At 41.3% G+C, this 22,270-nt stretch overlaps 1 protein-coding gene across 1 annotated transcript in view; it reads left to right on the top strand.

The window, feature by feature from the left end:
• Pak2 (p21 (RAC1) activated kinase 2) overlaps positions 1 to 13,520 on the top strand; it is a 68,851-nt gene extending 55,331 nt beyond the window's left edge. Inside the window, exons 11-15 of the mRNA XM_063224320.1 lie at positions 1,987 to 2,104; positions 4,350 to 4,449; positions 6,116 to 6,312; positions 8,846 to 8,983; positions 9,727 to 13,520. Coding sequence (XP_063080390.1) covers positions 1,987 to 2,104; positions 4,350 to 4,449; positions 6,116 to 6,312; positions 8,846 to 8,983; positions 9,727 to 9,813 — 640 coding nt within the window. The 3' untranslated portion in view covers positions 9,814 to 13,520. The remainder of the gene's footprint in view (positions 1 to 1,986; positions 2,105 to 4,349; positions 4,450 to 6,115; positions 6,313 to 8,845; positions 8,984 to 9,726) is intronic.
• The last annotated feature ends 8,750 nt before the right edge of the window (positions 13,521 to 22,270 follow it).

The raw sequence follows: 22,270 nt of genomic DNA, 5'->3' as shown, positions 1-22,270 counted from the left end.
CACACAAATACTGTGCCACTGAGGTGTATCCCTGCCCTAGTTTTTATTTTAAATGCTGTTTGTCATGGGCAAACTATATATGCTTAGGAAAAGCTCATCTGGTTTAAGAATTGATGCTAATGCTGGATGTGGTGGTGCTTGCCTGTGATCCCAGCACTCAGAGGCTGAGGCCGGAGGGTTCCTAAGAGTTCAAACCAGCTCAAACTGCATAGTCAGATTCTGTTTTAAGACCAAGAGAATTGATGTTAAATAACAAAAAGCAGATTAGAAAATTAAATATTACAGATGTGTTTTGACTTTAGCCTTAATAATGGATACTGCGTTCATAGAACACAGTACATTTCCTTTCTCCCTCTCTTTCCCTGCCCCTTCTTGTCCCTCAAATATGGGGGTTAGACTCACAGCCTCACACATTTTAGGCAAGTGCTGCAATTTGGAGTTACATCACCAACACTTTTATGTATAATATGTATATGTATTTGTTTTGTTTTGTTTTTGGTATTCGGAATCGAACGCACGACCTTACATTTGCCAGGCACTGAGCTATATTTGTAGCTCTTATGTCTATTTTGAGCTGGAGTCTTGCTGGGTTGCCTGGGTTGGCGTTCTTACTGCCTTTAGCCTGCTAAGCAGTTGAAATAACAGACCTATGCCACTATAGCATGTATTTTGGCTTTTCTTTTTTTTTTTTTATTAGTAATCTCACATATGAATGAAGAAACGACTATTAGAAGATGATAACAAAAGGAAGGAAAACAAACGTTAAAATAAAAAATGTTTAAAAATATTAATAATGGTTGTATTGGAGATAATGAATATGGATGGTTTTATTCCATTTTTATTGTGTATATAAACTTGTTTATGATGAATGTCTTAGTTGCTTTTTTGTTGGTAGGCAAAATACCTGACAACCACAAGTTAAAGGAGGAGAAAGGATTATTCAGACCATAATCAGCTAGTTCTAAGTGAGGGTGGCATGGCAGGTTGGCAGCATTGAGGGATCAAGGTAGTAGGAGGAGGAAGAGATACATATATCTGCTAGAATATGTATATTCTTCTAGGCCATGACCTCAGAACCCACGTCTTCCCACCAGGCTTTACCCCTCCACAGCACACCCAGCCGTGAATCATTAGTGGACTAACCCAGTATCTCAAGCCCATGATCCAGTCACCTCCCCAAAGCCTCACCTATGAGTACATGAATCTTGGCGGTGGGGAGAATCTGGAAATAAACCATAGCAGTGGGGAAAGAGCATATATTTTTGAAAGGGTTTCTTTTTCCTTTTTGGGTGGTAATGGGGATTGAACCCTGGACCTCGTGCATGGTAGGCAAGTGCTCTGCTACTAAGCTGTTCCCTAGCAACATATTTTAATACTTTAGCCCTAGCTATGGAACTGTGTACATAGAAATAAACTTCTCAATACATTTGCCCAAGTACCCCCCATACTCCTAAGGACTTTGTATTGTACACCCAGCACCTCACATGCTAGGCTCTCTACCACTGAGACACATCCCTATCCTTTTGTATTTTGAGACAGAATCCTGCTAAATTGCCCATGCTAACAACTTCAGCTTCCAAGTAGCTGGGATTATAGGTTTGTACCACTATATATGGCTCTTAGAGTATTGTCTTCATTGCAGTAATCTGTATACACAGTTATAATACAGATTTGCATAGTCCATATCTTTTAGGTGATCCAGGATCATTACTTTTTTGTGTGTGCTGTTACATAGTCTCTTTTCCAGGGCCAGGGATATAGCTCAGTGGCACAGCTGCCTGGCAAGCATGAAGTCCTGAGTTTGATTTTCAGTACACTCTCCCATAAACACACACAAAAAGAAATACTGTCTTTCCAGTTCTCTTCCTAGGTCTCCAGTTATCAGGTCTTTACTGCTGTGGTGCTTTACATTTGAATTCTTTAACATAGAGTGCTGTGTGGTTAGAAAAAACCAAACTATGAGTGTGTTTTGCATTCTGTTTTTAGTTATCTGGTGGGGGACGAGTTGTTTGTCGTCATGGAGTACCTGGCTGGTGGGTCACTCACTGATGTTGTCACAGAAACATGCATGGATGAAGCTCAGATTGCCGCTGTGTGCAGAGAGGTGGGTTTGATTCCTTTGGGATGACCTCTGCTGTGGTTAGCAAGAGGTGCAAAGAAGGAAAGTTTTTCTGTGCAATTTTTGTTATGTGACATCCTTTATGTACATTCTCTGCAATTGTCCCTTTTGTCCCTTTCTATATGTGTAATATAGTTTAGAAATAAGGCACGGACCTTAAAGAGCCAAGTTCACAGGGGAATTTTAGGAATATGATCATGAGCTACTGTCCAGACATGATACTTTTTTTCTCTCTTGTCTTGTCTTGTCTTGTCTTGTCTTGTCTTGTCTTGTCTTGTCTTGTGTCTTGTTTTTCTTTCTTTCTTTCTTTCTTTCTTTCTTTCTTTCTTTCTTTCTTTCTTATTGATTGATTGATTGATTGATTGATTGATTGATTGATTTGAGACACAGTCTCACTGTATAGACTGGGCTTGAACTTACTGTGTAGCCCAAGTTGGCCTTGAAGTTACAGCAGTCCTACCTCAGCCTCCTAAGTGCTGGGATTGCAGGCATGCCTCACCCATATCTGGCCAGATAGGATCCTTAGAGAGTAAAAAGTTCGCAAACACTCAACAATGGAAATCAGAATCATCTCAGGCAAAGCAAGACATACGGCTATATTCACCTTAAATATCACTAAGTCTGTGCCTAGCTATGTTGACCTCACGGAAGATGAAAATCTCGTTTCCTGATACTAACTAGTGAAATTCTACTCTTGCTGTTTGCTTATTAGGCCAGTAGAATTTTGCCAGACTGTCTTAAGTCTAGACCAAAAGTAAATTTTCCTTCAATCTGTACCTTTTCCTACGAATGAGACTAAGGTTAATGGTTTATTGTCACTGAAACTGACAGTATCATAGGAATCATGGTTATAAAGAACAAAATTGTTAAAAAGTTCATAAGCCTATATTGTTTTCATGATTTGGCTTTCAGCATTTGTGCAGTAATATATAAGTGATTATAGATTTTGTTCTATGATGTTTTATAGCTTTTATTAAGGTGCTACGAAGGTATTTTTTTGTTGTTGTTTGGGAAGAGTAGCTGGCCTAGAACTCCCTTTGTAGCCTGTAATCCTCTTACCTCTGCCTTCCATATTGGAATTACAGGCATTTACTACCAGGCCTGGCTTGCAGTTTTTAATTTTGAGTTATTTATGTTTTATCTAAGATGGGATATCATCCCTTTGGTTGGCGGAAGGAAGTAACTTCTTAATAGTTCTCTAGGTTACTTAAAAACTGATCAAAACTTAGCTGCGCATGGTAGCTCACGCCTGTAATCCCAACACTCGGGAGGCTGAGGCAGGAGGATTGTTGCAAGTTGGAGACCAGCCTCTGCTACAAAGTGAGCTCAAGGCCAGCCTGAACTGCACAACCGAGACCCTATCTCAAAAAGACAAAGCAAAAAAAACTGATCAAAACTTAAGAGTTTATACTTCATTTTTCTGGTAACTTTTGTCATAGCTAATAAAAAAATTTATTTTAGGAATTCTAATTGCTATTCTCTTGTGTTTTCTTCCGTATGCTAGAATTTTAAAATTGTGATACTTGTTTCTACTAATACTATAGAAGTATTAGTCTTGGATTTTATTCTTTTTAAGAATCTTATGGAATGTCTAGTAAATGTAATCTATTAATATCCAGTTATATCTTTTTTCCCTTGAATAAGTAGAATGGTATTTTGAATGGGATTTTTAGTTGTTATGATGTAGAATTCACTTGTTCAACTCTCATGGGAGTAATAAATTAAAATACTGTTAAATTTTTCCAAGTTAATATTCTCAGTATATTCATTCAAAAACACAGGAACAGCTTGGCATGGTAGCACACACAATGCATTCTCAGCGTTCTGGGAGACTGAGGCAGGAAAATTGAAAGTGTGAGCCTAGGAGTTCAAGGCCAGCCTTGGCAACATGCAAGGGCCCTGTCTGAAAAGAAAAGCAAGGCAGGGAAAGGATTCGAGAGCAATTATTTAAGGTGGTTTCTAGAAGAGATCAGAGGGTGGGAAAGGGTCTTCCTACTAAGTGGAGCATTTCGTTTTCATAACTTTGTATATGAGATAGTATTTTTTCCTCTATAAATATTATAGGGTCTTCTGTGGACTAGAGGCTTTGCGGGGTGGCCGGGGGAGGGGGGAGAGGTATCAAGAACCAAACTCAGGGCCTCACATTTTCCAGGCAGACACTGGTAGTTAGATCTCTGATCCTGGCAACTTCTGAGGACTGTATTATTGATAGGTGTTTTCTTCTGTTCAGTGTTTACAGGCTTTGGAGTTTTTACATGCCAATCAAGTGATTCACAGAGACATCAAAAGTGACAATGTGCTTTTGGGAATGGAAGGATCAGTTAAACTTAGTGAGTACCAAATGAACTAACACTAACTTGTTACTTGTTTGTCTCATTATAATGTCCTCCTGTCTTTTATTCAATTAATCTCTTGTATTAAAGTTTTTATGATTTAGTATAGAAAGGGGAAAGGAATCTAGTGATAAGGTACGTATTGTGAACTGGACACAGTTCAGTGTCCAGAACCTGGTTTAAATAGCAGGTGTAGTATTGCTTGCTAAACAGTTTTGGGCATGTTTTTTAATCTCATTGGATCTGTTTTCACTTTCTCTTCAGTTTTCTTTGAATTAGTTTTTCTCCTAAAGAGCTTGACACCTTTTTCAGCTTTTTTGTCTTTGTCTTTCTCTTTTTTAAATTATGTCCTCTAAAGGTTATTCAGTCAAATAGTCAAAATATAAGATTTCTATTCTTTAAATATGTGAGACCCTATCTCAAATAAAGACCAAAACTGAGAGTGTAATTTTAATGTGTTGTCTCAGTTTTATCACTTTTAAAATGAGTATAATTTTAATATACCTGGGACCAGGGTATAGATTAATGTTAGAGCACTTGGTTAGCATACCAGAGGATGTCCTGGGTTCAATACTCAGTATTGAAGAAAAGTTAAAAACAATACTGCTCTAAGATACTGAGAGTAATACCTGGCTTGTTATAAGTACTCATTTTCTGTATGAATATTATTTTATCTAAAAATTGCTCCTATGGTATTCTATGGAATTACTGAGTAGATATACCACATAAGTACAGAGGTATGTCTTCAATATTATAAAAAAAAGCTAAAACTAGGGCTGGGGATTTAGGTCAGTGGCCTAAGTGCCTGCCTGTCAAGCACTAGGTCATGAGTTCAGTCCCTGGTATCAAAAAAGAAAAAGAAAATCTAAAACCATCTTAAATTTTGAGCAGTATAGGAATGACAATATAATTTAATATTTTTATAAAATATAATATTTTTTAGTTTTAATAAGGAGGCAGATAAATGCACTAAAATCAGAAGATCTAAAAATTAATTGGTTGTAGGAAAACACTTTACAAAATATTGTAGTCAGATAAAACCAACCGGGCTATCCATGGGTACTATTCAGCTTATTAAATACATGATGAAAAGTCTAAATTACAAACCTGATTACTAATACTTGGTTACGTAGAAGTCAAAGGATTTAACAGTGGGAGGCAAGAAGTGATTCTAGATTCCAATCCTGATTTCCTTACCAAGTTACATCAGGTCCTACCTAGGTGTCCCAACCCTGGTCTGACAGTGGGGCAGCCAAGGTGGGTGGAGTGCTGGTCCATGTTCCGATGGAACTGTAGCAGTCAAGTGTGTTTATTTCCTGGGTGCTCTACTGAGTTGCTTAGTGAGCCCACTGTTTATTTTATTCAGCATAGGCTTTGTGTCCTGACTGTTCCCTAATTCACTACGTTTGGTTTTGGGGTTCAACTTGGGTCGTTTTTTCATATTTTTCAATTTTATTAAACTTTTTAGGGCAGAAGGAATTATTCACAATAAAGGTTTCTCTAATAATCTTCACTCTATAAAAGTAATATCAAAATATTTTTACACACATTCTGATAAAAGGCTGAATAGTCAGAATATAATTATGTCATTGGAAGTGAATTATTCAGATAAAGCTATCCTTGAAATTTTTAATTAGGTGTTTTATTTCGTTTTGTTTCGTAGCCGACTTTGGTTTCTGTGCCCAGATCACCCCTGAGCAGAGCAAGCGCAGCACTATGGTTGGGACCCCTTACTGGATGGCGCCCGAGGTGGTCACACGGAAAGCATACGGTCCCAAAGTGGACATATGGTCTCTGGGCATCATGGCTATCGAGATGGTGGAAGGAGAGCCTCCATACCTCAATGAGAACCCTCTGCGGGTAAGGCCGGTTAACACCAACCGCACTGTGAAGGGCGTGCTTTTCCCTAAACAAAACCTGCACTCAGAGCTTGGTGCATCCAGAATCAGGCAAGATTTTAGAATAGAGAGATAATTAAACCTAGGCTGTGCCCTACGGTCCATATATCATATCGCTCCTGCATTATATTGAATTTAACTGAAAATGTTAACTGAGGCATTTAGAGGTGTTTTGTTTAATGACCAAAGTGTGTGTAATGGTTACACTCATCTTGGGGAGTTAGTTCATGATACTTCGTAATTCTTTTTTACCCCTCCCTATCTCCATCTTCTGGACCCCTTTTTTGTGGGGGTACTATCTAATGATCACAATTCTCTTAGGAACTTGGTACATGTACGCAGCACATCACAGTTTTTTGTTTTTGTTTTGTCCCAGGGATGGAATTCATGACCTTGCACTTGCCAGGCAGGCCCTGTCTACTGAGCTATATCCTTGGCCCTCCAGTTTTTTTGTTCTGTTTCCATCACCTCCCTCCACCCTCTGGCTCTTGGTTCCCTTTCCATATGCTAAAGATCTGTTTTATTGTTTCCTATTGTCATTTATTTTACTCTTTATTTCTGCAGAAGCCATGTGATATTTAAGCTTGTGTGTCTTGATTTATTTCACTTAATACGAAGCTTGGAGGTATGTCCTCTGTCCAACAAAAGACTCAAGTGTATGCTTTATGGTAAAATAGTATTCCACTGTAAATATCACATATTTTAATCCACTTAGCTATTGATGGACATATAGACTGCTTCTAAGATTTAGGTGTTGTGAATTGTGCTGGAGTTTGTAGGTTTTTTTTTTTTTTTATCGGTACCAGGGATCAAACTCACGACCACCTGCTTGCAAGGCAAGTGCTTATGCCACTGAGCTAAATCCTCAGCGAGTTTGTAGATTTTTAATAGCTGGATTGTTTATTTTGTAATCTTTTCTTATTTGTAGTACTTATTTTTATTTATTTTTTGTGTGTGTGTGACAGGTTCTCACTGTGCAGTTCAGGCTGGCCTTGAACTTGCTATATAGTCCAGGCTGTCTTTTGCTGTGATCCTCCTTCCTCAGCCACCTGAGTACTGGGTTTCCAGCTTTATAGTATTAATGAAGCTAGGCCCTTACACTCAGCTGCATGCTTGGCCTTATTTTTTATTTTTATTTTTTTGAGACAATTTCTTGTTATGTAGTATAGGCTGACCTTGAACTGCTCATGTAGCCCAGGTTGGCCTTGAACTCACAGCAGTCCTCCTGCCTCAGCCTCAGAGTGCTGGGGTTGCAGGCATGCGCCACCATGCGAGGCTCTAGACTCTTTTATTTTAAGACAGGATTTTGCCAAGTTGCCTGTGTTGGACCAAACTTCTGATCTTCCTGCCTCCGCTTCCCAGAGTGCTGGGATTACAGGCATGTGCCACTATATCCAGTTTCCTGAGTACTTTTTTGCCCCATCACCAAGGGTTCTAGTTTAAGAAGCAGTTAAAATAATTTTAATAGTTAATTTAGAACACTGTACAGAAAAATTTTCAAGGCCCTATCATTTCATTCACTCAGATAGTGGGTGTTTTATTTTGTTGGACACAGGCCACTGCCTCAGCCTCCCAGGTACTAGAATTACAGATATATGTCACCATGTCCAGCTAGTTAATGTTAATTTGAGTACCTGCTTTGTGTTGGGTACTAGTCAAAGTGCTGCATAATAGAACCAACAAACTTCCCGCCCTCATGAACGTAGTATTATAGTGGAAGGCAAGAGACAATAAAAGAAATGGGAATATGGTGAATATTTTAAGCGATGGACCCCAAGTGCTGGGGCTGACATGCAGAGGGCCGGGGTGTTGGCTTTAATAGCACGCTTTGGAGAGGGTCACTGGAGCAGGCGTTGGTGCACGCACGTGAGGTAGTGCGCGAAGCTAACCCAGGGAAGAGTATTACAGCACAAGGAACAAGAAGTGCAGAGGTCCTGCAGCAGGAGTGTTCTGGTCATTCGAAGTCCATGAACAGCTTGCTGTGTTACTCGAGAATGCTGGGCACAGAGTGGGGAGTACGGTGACTCCCTGAAGGAAGTGAGGCAGTGTAGTATCTTGGGCAGCTTTTGGAAGAATTCTAGCTTTTTGTTGTTGTTGTTGTTGTATTGAGAATTAAACTCAAGACCTTGTGCTTGCAAGGCAGGCATTGTGCTGCTGAGCTGTATCGCTAGCCCAAGATTTCCAACTTACACTCTGGATAAGATGAGGGAGTCAGTGGAGAATGTTAAGGAGAAAAGTAAGATGCTGTACCTTTTTTTCAGTCCTGGGGATTGAACCCTGGTTCTTTGCACTGAGCTGTAGCCTCTCTCTGTCTCTGCATCTGTCTGTCTCTATCTCTGTCTCTCTTTCCCTTTTAGTTTTGAGAAAGGATCTGCTAAATTGCCCAGACTGAACAACTATTAACATAAAGAGGGAAGAGGAAAAGCTTGTAGATCTGATAAGGGACACTCTGTTGAGATACCTTAAGTATGTTGAAGATGTTACTCTGTTTCTAGGCCTTGTATCTGATAGCCACTAATGGAACCCCAGAACTTCAGAATCCAGAGAAACTTTCTCCAATCTTTCGGGATTTCTTAAATCGATGTTTGGAAATGGATGTGGAGAAAAGGGGGTCAGCCAAAGAATTGTTACAGGTAAATTTGGAAATAATATCATTGTTTCAAAAGAGTTGATTTTTTTGAGTAACCAACAGAAAGCTTTCATAATGTTAATTGTGTTTTACTATTCATTGATCACTAGGAATAAGGCAGCTGCTACATTTTAGGATTCTAACTACTGGAAATAGAATTTATTAATATCATAATTATAATTTTTGCATATTATTCTCAGATCTGTTCTCAGTGCTAGCATGATTTTTTTGTTTGTTGGTTTGTCTTTTTGAGATAGGGTCTTGCTATACAGTTTAGGCTGGCCTTGAGCTCTTTGTAGCCCAAACTGGTCTTGAACTTGTAATGATCTTCCTGTCTCAGCCTCCCGAGTGCTGGGATTATAGGCATGTGCCACCATTCCTGGCTTGGCATGAATATTTTTATGAGTAATTTAATTGTAGATTGTATGCAGTTAGAAACACTAAACAGCTCTGCCACCAGCTGTAAAAATGACATACTAATTTTGAGGGTTTTGGTCAGGTATTGAAATGTTTGTTAAGGGCTGGGGATTTAGCTCAGCGGCATAAGCACCTGCCTTGCAAGCAGGCAGTCGTGAGTTCGATCCCTGGTACCGATAAAAACGAAAAAGACCAAAAAAAAAAAAAAAAAAAAAAAGAAAAGAAAAGAAAAGAAATGTTTGTTAAATAAACTATGATCATAAATAGTATTTGATGTCTAGTCGAAAGAAGCTGGTGACTTCTATTCATTATCCTCCCCCATTTTGGCAGCACCCCTTCCTGAAACTGGCCAAACCATTGTCGAGCTTGACACCACTGATCATGGCGGCGAAGGAAGCGATGAAGAGCAACCGTTAGCATCACTACCGTGGCTTGCATTCCTCTCCATTTTTCTAAAGAAGTCTTTTAATATATGAAAATGAGTACTCACTTGGAAGTTTAAAGAAATGGTCTGCATGACGTGGAGGAAAATCACAAACTAGTCCCTGAAGACAACCAAGAGAAAATTGCAAAAAGAGAATTACGACTTTCAAACGAACCCCTTCTTTAGGGTCCAAAAGGAGTGGTGGACTGAATCACTGTGCTTACGTCTGCAGCAGACAGCCTAGCAGGCCACTTACCATGCTATTTGCATTCTATTTCACTGACTTTGTCACAGTAGATCCTGTTCGTGGTTTCCTTCGGGGTGTTTTCAATACTTGAATGGCAGATTCGAGTTTTTCAGAGTATTCGTTTCATCTGCTGCTTTCCTGTTCTCCTTCCTAGCTTTCCTTTTCTTTGATTTGTTTCATTTGACTTGCTTTGAGAAGTTTTTCTCATGCCTAAGTTCAAGGCAAGTAAGATAGAAATGATGTAGCTTTTGATATTGACAAAGGAGGTTGATACGGTTTAACCTTTTTTAGAAGTTAGAACCAGCTATTGTTACATGTAATATTTCAGCTCAGAACTTGAACTGAAGGAAGGGGAAGAAAAGTATGTGATTTTTACTTTTTTTTAACAAATGTGAAAGAGTCATTTTTAGAAATTTCATGGTAGTGAGTTTGGCATTTGTTGTTACATGTATAGAAAGACTAATAATCTATATTTATAATTAAATCATTGAACCAGAAAAAGAATCCACGGACTGTACATCCTTACATTTTGTGTTCCTTTTTGACCTGTTTCCTCTTCAGATTTGGCTTCTGGAACCAAAGTTATTTGTTCTTGCTCCAATTTGGGCCTTATGACTTTGTTTGGTGCCGCTACCTGCCCTTTCCCCTTCATCTTAGAAATATGTTTCTGTATATGTTGCAGCGTTAGGTGTTTTTTCCGTTGATTAACCCTCTCTCACTTCTTATGAACACCCCTGTTCCCTGTGGAAATAGTACAATAACCATTGAGTTTTCAGAACTGAAAAGTTCTTTTCTTTTCCCTTTTAAAAGGAAAAATGTTTGGGGCTAGCAAAAACAAAAGTAAAGACGTGAAGCTTGATGAGTTCTAAAATAGAATCATGAGAGATATGTCAGTGTTCCAGACATGCAGCTTACGATCAGTGAACTGTAAGGGTTTGTACTAAGTTCCAGTGTTACTAGCTCATTACCAGCGTTTGACTCATAGGAATTAAAATCCCTTCATGGGTCATTTGCGATGTTGCATTATTTTAGTTTCTGTTTATGTTTTTTCAAATTAAGTGGAGAGTATTCATGTAAAAAAAAAACTGGAAAAAGAAAAATGAAATGTTCTTATTGATAGTAATACTTTTTATTTTAGAGATTTAATAAAAGGTCTGTGACCTATAGCATTAATTATTAGAGTGCCCACTCTTCTCTGCTCCCCTTCCAGTTTTCTTTGCCTTTCTGCTCCTGTCCTGTTTTTGTGTTGTTGCCATTGTTTTGCTTTTGGAGGAAGCACTGTCCCTTCTCACGTGCCATCTGTGGTTGGTTCTGGCATTTTGTCCCCACTGTCTTCTCCTGGTGAACTTCATACCTGCTGGCCACCCTGCAGTAGTATAAATTGTGAATTAAAATAATTTTGCTATTTTGGAGTATACTGAGAAAACTAGCAGGTTTTGTTTGTTTTTGCCGTCTTATCTGTGGTAAGAGACTCCTAGTATGAGTAGAAATGGCTGTTTATTATTGATAATACGTAGAGGTTTTCAGAAAAATTAGTACAAAGACGAGTGAAACTAAAATCTAGAGCACTTAATTGCCTCTGTTTTCAGTCTTGGTTCTCGACTTCACCTTTCTCTGGCCTGTATTTGGCCTTCTGCAGCCATCCCTAAGTTACAGACACGAGCGGTTAGGTTTCCGGGGGAAGCTGCGGTGCCTCTTGAGTTTTGGATTTGCACACTGTCAGCTGTTGTCTGGCTCAATGATGCTGAATAAGCCACTGCCAGGAAAGAGCAGCCAGCCAGATGAGGAGACTGAGCCTCCCAACTGCCCAACAAGGCGTGTCCATCCTGAGCACGCCAACCAGGCCCAGGGGACATGTGCTGATGCCCCGCGTTCCCTGGGACTCTGCACGGTGCGGTCCTACCGATGGAAGCAGTTGGGGTTTGTATTTGCCACTTCTTTGATGGTTACTTGCGTGTCCATTGCTGGCAACGGACTTCGTCATTAAAACCTGACTCCTAGGTTAAGGGAGCTGCACTGTGGTTTATTTTTTACTTACCTGGATAAACTAACCTGTCATAGAAATATACTTTGGTTAATTCTGAACTGTGTGGTTTTTAAACAAAATAATCTTAAAAGCAATACAGAATTGTGATTTATTAATTTTAAATTAAAGTGTTCAGATCATGTTGAAAGAACAGTTATATCTGAATCAAGATGGATGGTGTTTTAATGATTGCCTTTTGTATTCACCCTTTCGATGATCACTTTAGAATTCCTATTTAAATCTGAAAGTTACCTTAGTAGTCCTCATGTATTATTAAAACAATATTAGTATAGGTCTTATTTATTATTTTGTAGACTTTCTGGTGGTCCTAAAGGTATCTTTTGCTCTTGTTTCTTTTGCTGCTATTAGGGAACAGTTAAAATTGGGAAACCGTGCAGATACTGAACATTCTACCCGCCTAGAATAGTAAACCAGGAAAGCGGTTGTGCAGCCTGAGACACGTGGCTATCAAGTTCTGACTTCTTGTGTTGAGTGCCTGGCACCAAGCATGAATTCTCTTCCTTAAGCTGCTTAAAACTTACCTTGTAGCCACCAGTCTTAAACTTGTGCCTATAACAAGCAGTTGTAAACTACCTACCTATGAATATTTCTCCTTGAGACTCCCCTTAAAGCCACATTTGTTTGCACATAATGTGTTCTAGCCAGAGTAATTTTAGATCTGACTTTAGATCTGAACAGGCAGCAACTGTAAAAGCTGAAAAAAAGTCGGTGCTTAAAAGAATTTGCATTAATTATAGAATCTAACATTTTCAAATGCATTGAGACCCATGTCCAGTTAAATGAGGGTGTGTTGCTGATTATAGCTAAAATAGAACCAAATACTAATTTATAGTGGAATTTCTTGGTAATATAAAAAGCAGGTTGTCTGCCTTGTCTCTGTGACCCCTGCAATAGATACTTAAGCAGTTAAAGTTGGTTTTTGTATAGCATGTGCATACACGTGTGCAAGAAAGAAATACACACACATGCTTTTTTCCCTCGCCCAGCACATTTCTTCAACATTAGCTGAGATGCTGTGTTTCATGCCGTTGGAGCCACTGGGTCAGCCTTTGGCCCGGCTTTGAAAGAACTGAAGTCTTTCTCACACACCATGCTAGGACAATTCCAGGAAGATGGGCAGAAGGACATGTATGATAAGCCTTGTCATTCTACTTTACGAAACAATTGTATTTTAATTCAGCATCTTTGTTTGGAATGTGTTGCCGCGCACCTCCCCCAAAACCCCATTTTGCTAGATAGAAATGCAGTTAAAATAGCCTGTTTTGTTTTCAAATTTTATGTTTTCTTCTATTAGTTTTAATTCCATTCAATTATTTAATTGTTACATTAACATTAACTGCTGTATTTGATGGCTTCATTCAATAATTTTGTTCTTCAGGGCTAGAAATAAACTTTTTTAATGTTTATTTTTACTTTTCCTAAACTTCTATTTTTCTTATGATCAGAATAGCCTAAACGCATAGATGTTTCAAAAGGGTAAGAGAGCTGGGCGTGGTGGTGCATGCCTATAATTCCAGCACTGGGGAGACTAAGTCAGGAGGATCACCATGAGTGTGAGGCCAGCCTGGGCTACACAGTGAGTTCAAGACCAGCCTGAGTTATACAGCGAGACCTTACCTCAAAAAAACAGAACAGCATGCATAAGGTAGTGAGTTGAATTCCTGGTACCTGGTATTTTTTTTTTAATAGGGCTGAGGATAAGCAGCAGCTCTGTGGCATAAGTGCTTGCCTGGTAAGCACAAGGTCCTAAGTTCAATTCCCATACCAAGAACAAATAAGCAAAAAACCATGAAAAGGGTAATAGGGTTTCAAAGCGCATGCAGAATTTTATTTTATTTATTTATTTTTCCTTTTTTTTTTAGGCTAGTCAAGTGAAGCAGTGGGAGTGGAGAAGGAACAAAGAAATCTGTAACTGGTTGTGATCAATTAGTTGTAAACACCACTGCACTCGGACCAGCCTCGCATACAGAATTTTAAAGAATGTTTTAAAAATGGGGTCAGGGTTGGGGCTGGGGATTTAACTCAGCAGCATAAGCGTTTGCCTGCCTGGCAAGCACGAGGTCACGAGTTCGATCTCCGGTACCGCCAAAAAAAAAAAAAAATGGGGTCAAGGTGCTATTTTGAATGTATTACCATTAGAAGATTTCTAAGAAGTTGTGGGTAGAAAACGAGGCTTCCTGTTTTGCATTTTAGTTTCTTTATTTTCTTTAACTACATCCTTAACCCATTTAAATTTTGAGACAGGGTCTTGCTAAGTCACCAAGTTGTCCCGGCTGCACTAGAACTGGTGTCTGCCTCAGCCTTGCAGTGTATTGGCATTCAGTTGTGCACCACTGTGCCTGGTTCTGAATAAACTTCTGACAAGCCAGGTGTGGTGGTGCATGCCTGCAATTCCAGCACTTGGAGGCTGAAGCAGGAGGATCATTGCAACTTCAAGACCAGTCTGGGCTACAGAGTGAGCTCAATGGCAGCAAGACCCTGTCTCAAAAAGACAAAAAACCAAAACAAACTAACAAATACTCCTGGCTCTCAGGTCGAGGGAAATACTTCGATTTGAACACTTCAGTAACTAATTCTCATCTGGCCAGTGTAATAGGAATCTAGCCAAAATTTCTGCATTCACTGTGCCAGGAAGTCCTTTGGAGTACAGAGCTTGAGCTGGGCACAGTGGCGCTCACTTCTATTCCCACCTGAGAGGCTGAGGCAGGAGGATCAGAAGTTTGAGGCAGCCTGGGCCACCTAGAGAGACTCATACCAAAGTAATAATTTTTTATGGAGTACATAATACTTTGAGACATCACTTTATTATATAGTTTTAAGCTGGGATGAGAATGTAGGATGTAAACTGTTAAGCTGCCTAGTCCTGTTCTAACGTAAATAATTATATACTGTTTTATTATGTAGCACGCACATAATTGCACTCTTGCTGAGTCTGGCCTTGGACACTTGACTCGTGATCCTCCCACCTTCAGCCTCTCCAGCAGCTGGGACCACACACATGCACCACCATATCTGGCTTATAGTTTTTTAATTACAGCAAAGCATTTGCTTAAGAAAGTTTCCAAAATGCCTGGGTGAGTGCCGGGAGCAGTTTAAGTTTCTATGGCTCAGTGTGCTGGGTTGTAGAGTCCTTTAATGTTTGTGATTTAAGATTACAGAATTAGGGGCTGGGGATTTAGCACAGTGGCATAAGCGCCTGCCTTGCAAGCAGGCAGTCATCAGTTCGATCCCTGGTACCGATAAAAACGAAAAAGACAAAAAAAAAAAAAAAAGATTACAGAATTATTTTGATGGTAATTATTCAGGAGTGGAACAGTGAAGGAAAAATGCCTCAGACGTCCTTGTGTTAGGGTTGTCTGGCTCAGTGTGCCCTCCTTCTAACCTCTCCTTGAAGATGGGAGCAGTTTGTTATAGTAGTCCCCAGGCTATACCCTTGCAAGTCACTTGTCGAATAACTCTTTGCTTTTTCTTGCTGATTTTCTCATTGTTTGGTTTTCTTTGCAAGTTTCTGTATTCCTCTCAGCACATTTTCCAAAACTCACTACAAAAATGCAAAAACCCTGTAAGAGTATTTCCTGTGCAGTTAATCAACTCCGCTGGTAACAGCTGGGTGTGGGGGCCGGGGGTGTCCTAGAGTTGGGCTGGGGCTGCAGGTCAGGCTGTCTCTCTCCAGGCCGTTGACCTCCGTATCTGAGGCTGGGCTTATCTGTCTCCTGAGTTGTATTCTTTGTTTCCTGACCACTGAATGTCTTGCTTGGTTTAGTCCCTGTTTTAGAGAAGTGTGCTTCCTGAGAACAAGGTGCAGGACTGGGGGAGTAGAAATGTGAAGACTGCGTGTATGTAAACACCGTGCATGTAACTGATTATACAGATTGGAACCACCTTTGGGAATGTTGAGCTCAATGCTTTCTGGTCCCAGAGCCTTTTACTCCTGTGTCTTGGTTACTTTTTTCATTGTGTTATTTAATTTTTTTGTACCTGGGATCAGATTCATGATCACGTGCTTAAACGTTTCTATCTGTGCTAATACCACTGAGCTAAATCCCACTTTTTTCATTGTTAAGACAAAATACCTAACATGAGTTAAAGGACACAAGGTTTATTTCAGCTCCCAGTTTTGTTAGTATTGTGCTCCTGAAGCGAACACATCAGCTCTCAGTGTTTTTTTTTTTTTTTTTTTTTTTTTTTTTTTTGTCTTTTTCCTTTTTATCAGTACCAGGGATTGAACTCACGACTGCCTCCTTGCAAGGCAGGCGCTTATGCCGCTGAGCTAAATCCCCAGGCCCCAGCTCCCAGTTTTTAGAGGTTTTAATTCATAGCTGGCTTCAAGGCAGGGTGGCAGGGTAGAGGAGAAACAGTTCATGGTAGGGCAGCAGAGTGGCCAAGCAGCAGCAGAAAGGCCTGCTTCCCTCCTTTGTGCCCCTTTCAGGCTGCCCACACCCAGGGGGGCCTTCCCATCACTATAGCCGGCACTGCTAAGCCGTCAGTGGACTAATGCAGTAACCACGCACCCTGAATCCCAGCCTCACACACAGCCACTTCCCAAAACTCCCTGCTATGAGTGTACGAGGCTTTGCGGGGGACAACTAGACACAAGCTGTAACGTCCTGGTAGATCTTGATTTAGGGCCCATTTTTCTACCTCCCTGGACCTTTTATCCTACAATGTTGCCCTGGGTACCTTTAGTTGTGCGATACTACATTTCTTCGAAAATTGTCTCTTAGCTCCTCCCCTGGTGTTTCTTTCTGGAATTCTCACATTAATCTTTATTTCTTATCCTTCTTGCTTGCTTGCTTTGTTTTTTTAGAGACAGAATCTCACTATGTAGTTCAGGCCAGCCTTGAACACACTGTAGCCGAGGCTGGTCTCAAACTCTCTGTGATCCTCCTGCTTCAGCCTCCCAAGTGTTGGAATTATAGGTGTGCACCACCAGCCCAGTCTTCTCTTTTCCGGTACTGAGAATCAAATCTCAAGATCTTGTACTTGCCAGGCAGTGCTATGATGCTCTCATTTTCAACACTTTGCCTTTTGTTTTTATCTTTCTAGGAAGGTTTTCTTAAACATTTCTGTCTGTTCTGTTTTGAACATATATTGACTATCATATTTTATAGCTTGTTCTTGCTTTCTGAGTTTCCTTTCTATGGCCTTCTTCATAAACTCAAAGTATGCCTAGCATGTTAAAGGCCTTGAGTTTGATCCCCAGTACCAGGGGAAAGGAAGAAAAAAAGAGAAAAGAGTGTGTGTGTGTGTGTGTGTGTGTGTGTAGTATTTCCTGTTGTGTTAATTAGAAAGATGTTTCCTTGGTATGCATACTGTAATCTTAGCTCCACTTTGGGATGCTGAGGCAGGAGAATTCCAAGTTTGAGCCCAGCCTGAGCAGTTTAACAAAACACTGGGGCTGGGGATTTAGCTCAGCGGCATAAGCGCCTGCCTTGCAAGCAGGCAGTCGTGAGTTCAATCCCCGGAACCGATAAAAAGGAAAAAGACAAAAAAAAACAAAAACAAAACACTGTGTCTAAAAGGACGGTGGGGGGGTGTCAAAGATTTAGCTCTGTGGCATAAGTGCCTGCCTGGCAAGCACAAGGTTGTGAATTTGCTTCCTGGTACCACGAAAAAAAAAAAAAAAAGGTGGTGTTTTAGTTTAGGCTTCCCCCCAAAATGCCATAGATGGTGATTTAAGCAACAGAAGCTTTCTTTTTCTTTTTTTTTTGCTTTGAGAAAGGGCTTCACTCTAGTCTGGAATGGCCTCAACCTCAGTTCTCTGTTTGAGCCTCCCAAGTGCTAGAGCAAGTACAGTGCATTGAGCTACATCTTGAGTTAGAAATGGAGTTTTTCCAAGGCCTCAAAGTCTCCAAGGATGACTTTAACATAAAAGTCTGGAAGTGAGGTCATAAAAGGTCTTTTGTGGTTGTTTTGGAGGGGGGGTTTCCTTACGTTTTGGCATTCACATACACACTAAGATGTTCAGTGATGTACTCAGGAGGCTGAAGCAGGAGGATTGCCATGAGTTTGAGACCAGGCTGGGCTGCATAGTGGTTTCAAGACCAGCCTGAACTACACAGTGTCTCAGGAAACCAAGATACGAAATTCAGGATGTTCAATGAATACGTTAGACACTTGCTGGTTCTGCAGTAACACCAGTGCATGCTGTCAGCATCTCGGTCCTGAGCTGGGCTCCTGGTGCCATCCAGCGGTCAGTGGTTTTGTTTCCTCTTCCTTTTCTCCAAAGCCATTTCACAACTCCTAATTCAGTGTCCCTTGATTTCAACACTACTTTCTTCTGCTCTACTGCCCGAGTATCCTGGGTTCCCTAGCACTTGGGGGAGGCTGAAGCAGGACGATCACTCATCTGAGGCCAGGTGGGGTTACATAGGGGGTTGTCAGCTAGCCTGGACTACAATAATAAAGCCTTTATCACAACAAAACAATTTTTTAAAAAAGTAAAGCCTGTTTGGACTTCTGTCTTTGCAAGCTTGTCTGGGTGGGAGATGTTTCCCCTTTTGGCAGCCGTTCTCCACATCCCTCCTTCCCAGGTCCTCGGCCCTCCTGCTCACCATAGCGAGGCTGCACCTGCGCTGACCCTCAGCTTCAGCCCAGCCCCCGCCATGACAGAATCACGTGTGCAAGTCTCCCCTTGCACACCACCTTCCTTGGGCTTTTCTCAACTGCACTTAAGAAATAGGCGATTACTGGGGCTGGGAATTTAGCTCAGCGGCATAAACACCTGCCTTGCAAGCAGGCAGTCGTGAGTTCAATCCCTGGTACCGATAAAAAGTTAAAAAAAAAAAAGGAGATTAAGGGCTGGGGATTTAGCTCGGCATAAGCACCTGCCTTGCAAGCAGGCGGTCGTGAGTTCGATCCCTGGTACCGATAAAAATGAAAAAGATAAAAAAAAAAAAAAAAAGATTACACCTAGTGTATCCCTCATCCTGCCGGAACATGGCAGTGAACCATCACTAGCCAACAGCACCAGTGCTTTTTTTTCCCCACACAGTAGTGGGGGTTGAACCCAGAGCTTTCACCCTGAGCTGTGTCATCCCCAGCCGCTACACACCTGTTTTTTTTGTTTTTTTTTTTGTTTTTTTTTTTTTTTTTTTTTTTTTTTTTTGGTCTTTTTCGTTTTTATTGGTACCAGGGATCGAACTCACGACTGCCTGCTTGCAAGGCAGGTGCTTATGCCGCTGAGCTAAATCCCCAGCCCCCTACACCTGCTCTTTTATTTTTTCAATTTTAAGCCAGGCTCTTACTAAATTGCTTAGATTGGGCTCAAACTTGTCAATCCTCCTGCCTCAGCTTTCCAGAGTGCTAGGCTGATGGGTGTGCACTGACAGTCACCACTGACTTCGTGGTTAATTCAGTGGGCCATCTTCAGTCCTGATAAGACTTCTGTCCTTCAGTGCTGTTCATCTATCTCCTTGAAATGAGCCCCTAGATCTCAGGGGCACCATTCTCTCTGAGCTTTCCTTGGGTACCTCTCGGAAGGCCCCCAGTGTGCTGTTCCCAGGCGAATTGCCCAGACTTCCCACATGACTTTTGTCTGTCACTTGGCAACTTCCAGACAGCTTCATCAACACCTTTCAGTCGTGTGTGGCGGTGCACACTCACCATCACTTGGGAACTGAGGCAGGAGGGTCGCAAATTCTTTCTCTTCTATAGGAGGAACACAAGTTTAAGTCCATCCTGGACAACCTGGCAAGATCCTGCTACAAGTAGAAGGCTGGGGATGTAGCTCAGTAGTAGAGCATTTACCCAGCCTGCACCAGGTCCTGAGGGGCTCAGTCCCCTGTGTCACTAAACAAACCAAAAACCCACCTTGGTTGCACTCCAGACCTAGACATCACATAGGTCCCTCAAACCACAGTGCACAGCTCATCTCTGCACCACCCTCCTCCGTCTTGCATCCCCTCCTCTACTGGAAACTCAGCAGCTAACACTGCCTTCGCCCCTGGGGACGTGTCCTGGGCTGTGTCAGGTAGGTCTGCCTCTTAGTAATAACACGTTTCTCCATTCTGTCCTGGGCTTCAGGCCCTGGGCATTTTAGGCAGATTTTTAAAATGTTTTATTTTCTTGAGACAGGATCCCCCTATGTAGTTCAGGCTAGCCTTGAACTCACTATATAGCCCATGATGAACTCAGAGACCCCTTTGCCTCAGCCTTCTGAGTGCTGGGAATTATAGGCTTAGCTATTTAGGCTAAATTAGAGCTTTATTCACCACACTGCTGTCAGAACGACCTTTTTCTTTTTTCTTTGTTTTTTACATTATGTATCAGAAATGCATGCTAGGCCCATGCTTTACCCTTGAGCTGTGTCCCTAGCTCTGAATGACCTTTCAGATACAAATAAATTCAAATCATCTTAGCATGGCTAAAAAATTTCCTCAGTATCTGGGTTGTCTCTAGTCCTAGTAAAACATTTTTAATAAAAGTTATTAATGTTGCCAGGGATTTAGCTCAGTGGCTTAAGTGCCTGCCTCACAAGTGCGAGGTCATGAGTTCAATTCCCAGTACCAAAACAAAGTTATTACTGTTACAAAATGAAATGGTACAGCCCTGCCAAAGACTGACCTCCACTCCACTCCTGGAAAAATAAATGCGGAGTCTGTGATTCTTAATTATACATAAGGCAGTTTGGGTTAGATCTGCTCAGCTCTGCATAAAGGCATGTAAATCACAGGGTGTCTGCCTAAAAACTGGTAATACGAGGTTTCTTAACCCTAAATTCACCAGCCTTATCTCCTCCCTCTCAAGTCTGAGAACATTAAGATAATAATTTTCAGGATTTGTAGGGACATCCAGTTGCCAGCGTTTACTTAACAATATCCAGTTCCAGATCCCCTGAAGTGATGCCCCAAAGTCTCCAGGCATGGTTTTAAACCTGCAGCCACTTCAGATTCCAGGAAAAGTGAAGCCTTCACACCCCATGATGAGGGCACTGTGCCCCAGTGGGCACAGTCACTCCCTGGTAGGAACTGAGTCTCTCCTCCTAGTTGGAGCCTCCTAGGAACCAAGTCACCTCCAGGCAATGGTCGTGGCCCCGAAATCTCAGAAGTCCGGTCTGAGACATCAGCTGCCCAGTGCTTGACCAGGATTACCTAGCTTTCAGCTATGCAGACTCCAACTCCTGCTTTTGTCTCCCTTTTCCCATGAAACCCCAAGCAGCTTTTAGCCCCTTGAAGACAGATTTGGGGGGACAGAGAATGGGAACTGAGCCCACACTGAGCTATATCCCTTTCTGAGAAAGTCTTGCTAAATTGTTCCTATCCTGCCTCAGCCTCCCAGGGTGCTGGGATTACACGCATGTACCCCATGCCTTGCTTAAAGATGGATCTTGAACCTCTGTGTCTTCCTGGTGCAGCTATACTAATTAAAGACCTTTCTTGCCTTCGACTCCTAGTCTCCTTGATTGGCATTGTGAGACCCTTGGAGCTAGGGCTTTTGCTCTAAACTCTGGTGACAGGAGGGTAAATGTAACTTCTGTTATTTCATGTTGGCTGGAATTGGAAATTTCAAAAGATTTAAACTGAGGGAATATGCCAATTTGAAGGTATTTTAATTGTGTAGAAATAAGACTATAGAAAGTTTTAGTTTGGAAAGAACCATACTGTTGTTTAGCATTGACACATGATAATTAAAAGCAAATCAGCTTGTAGTTGTTACTGACTGTTTTGTAGTGTTGGGAATCAAACTGTGGGTCTCAGTGCATGGAAGGCAAGCACTCTACTAGTGACCTACACCCTCTAGCTCCCTGCTGGAAAGAGGATCTAATCGCTCCCTTACAGGGTAAGCTTTTAGCATTTCAGGATGTCAATGAGAGGTAAAGGTGGTCACTTGTCTCACAGGCAGTATTTCTTGTGTCTCTCTCGTTCGTGGGTTTTGAATCACAGGACCTTGCACTTGCCAGGCAGACACTTAGGCTGGCCCCTTGGCCCCTTGTACATGGTTTTTTGAGACAGTCTCATTGGTAGTCCAGCTCGACATTGAACTCACCACTATGGAGTCTATTGACTTGAGATTACAGGTGTTCACCACCACACCCAGCATACTTTTCTTTCTTTTCTTTTTTTTTTTTTTTTTGGTCTTTTTCGTTTTTTATCGGTACCAGGGATCGAACTCAGGACTGCCTGCTTGCAAGGCAGGCGCTTATGCCGCTGAGCTA

This window comes from Cavia porcellus, unplaced genomic scaffold, assembly GCF_034190915.1.
Source record: "Cavia porcellus strain 051 isolate PalLab524CR breed Dunkin Hartley unplaced genomic scaffold, mCavPor4.1 scaffold_14, whole genome shotgun sequence".
Taxonomy (NCBI): Eukaryota; Metazoa; Chordata; class Mammalia; order Rodentia; family Caviidae; genus Cavia; species Cavia porcellus.
This window is presented reverse-complemented; position numbering and strand designations above follow the sequence as displayed.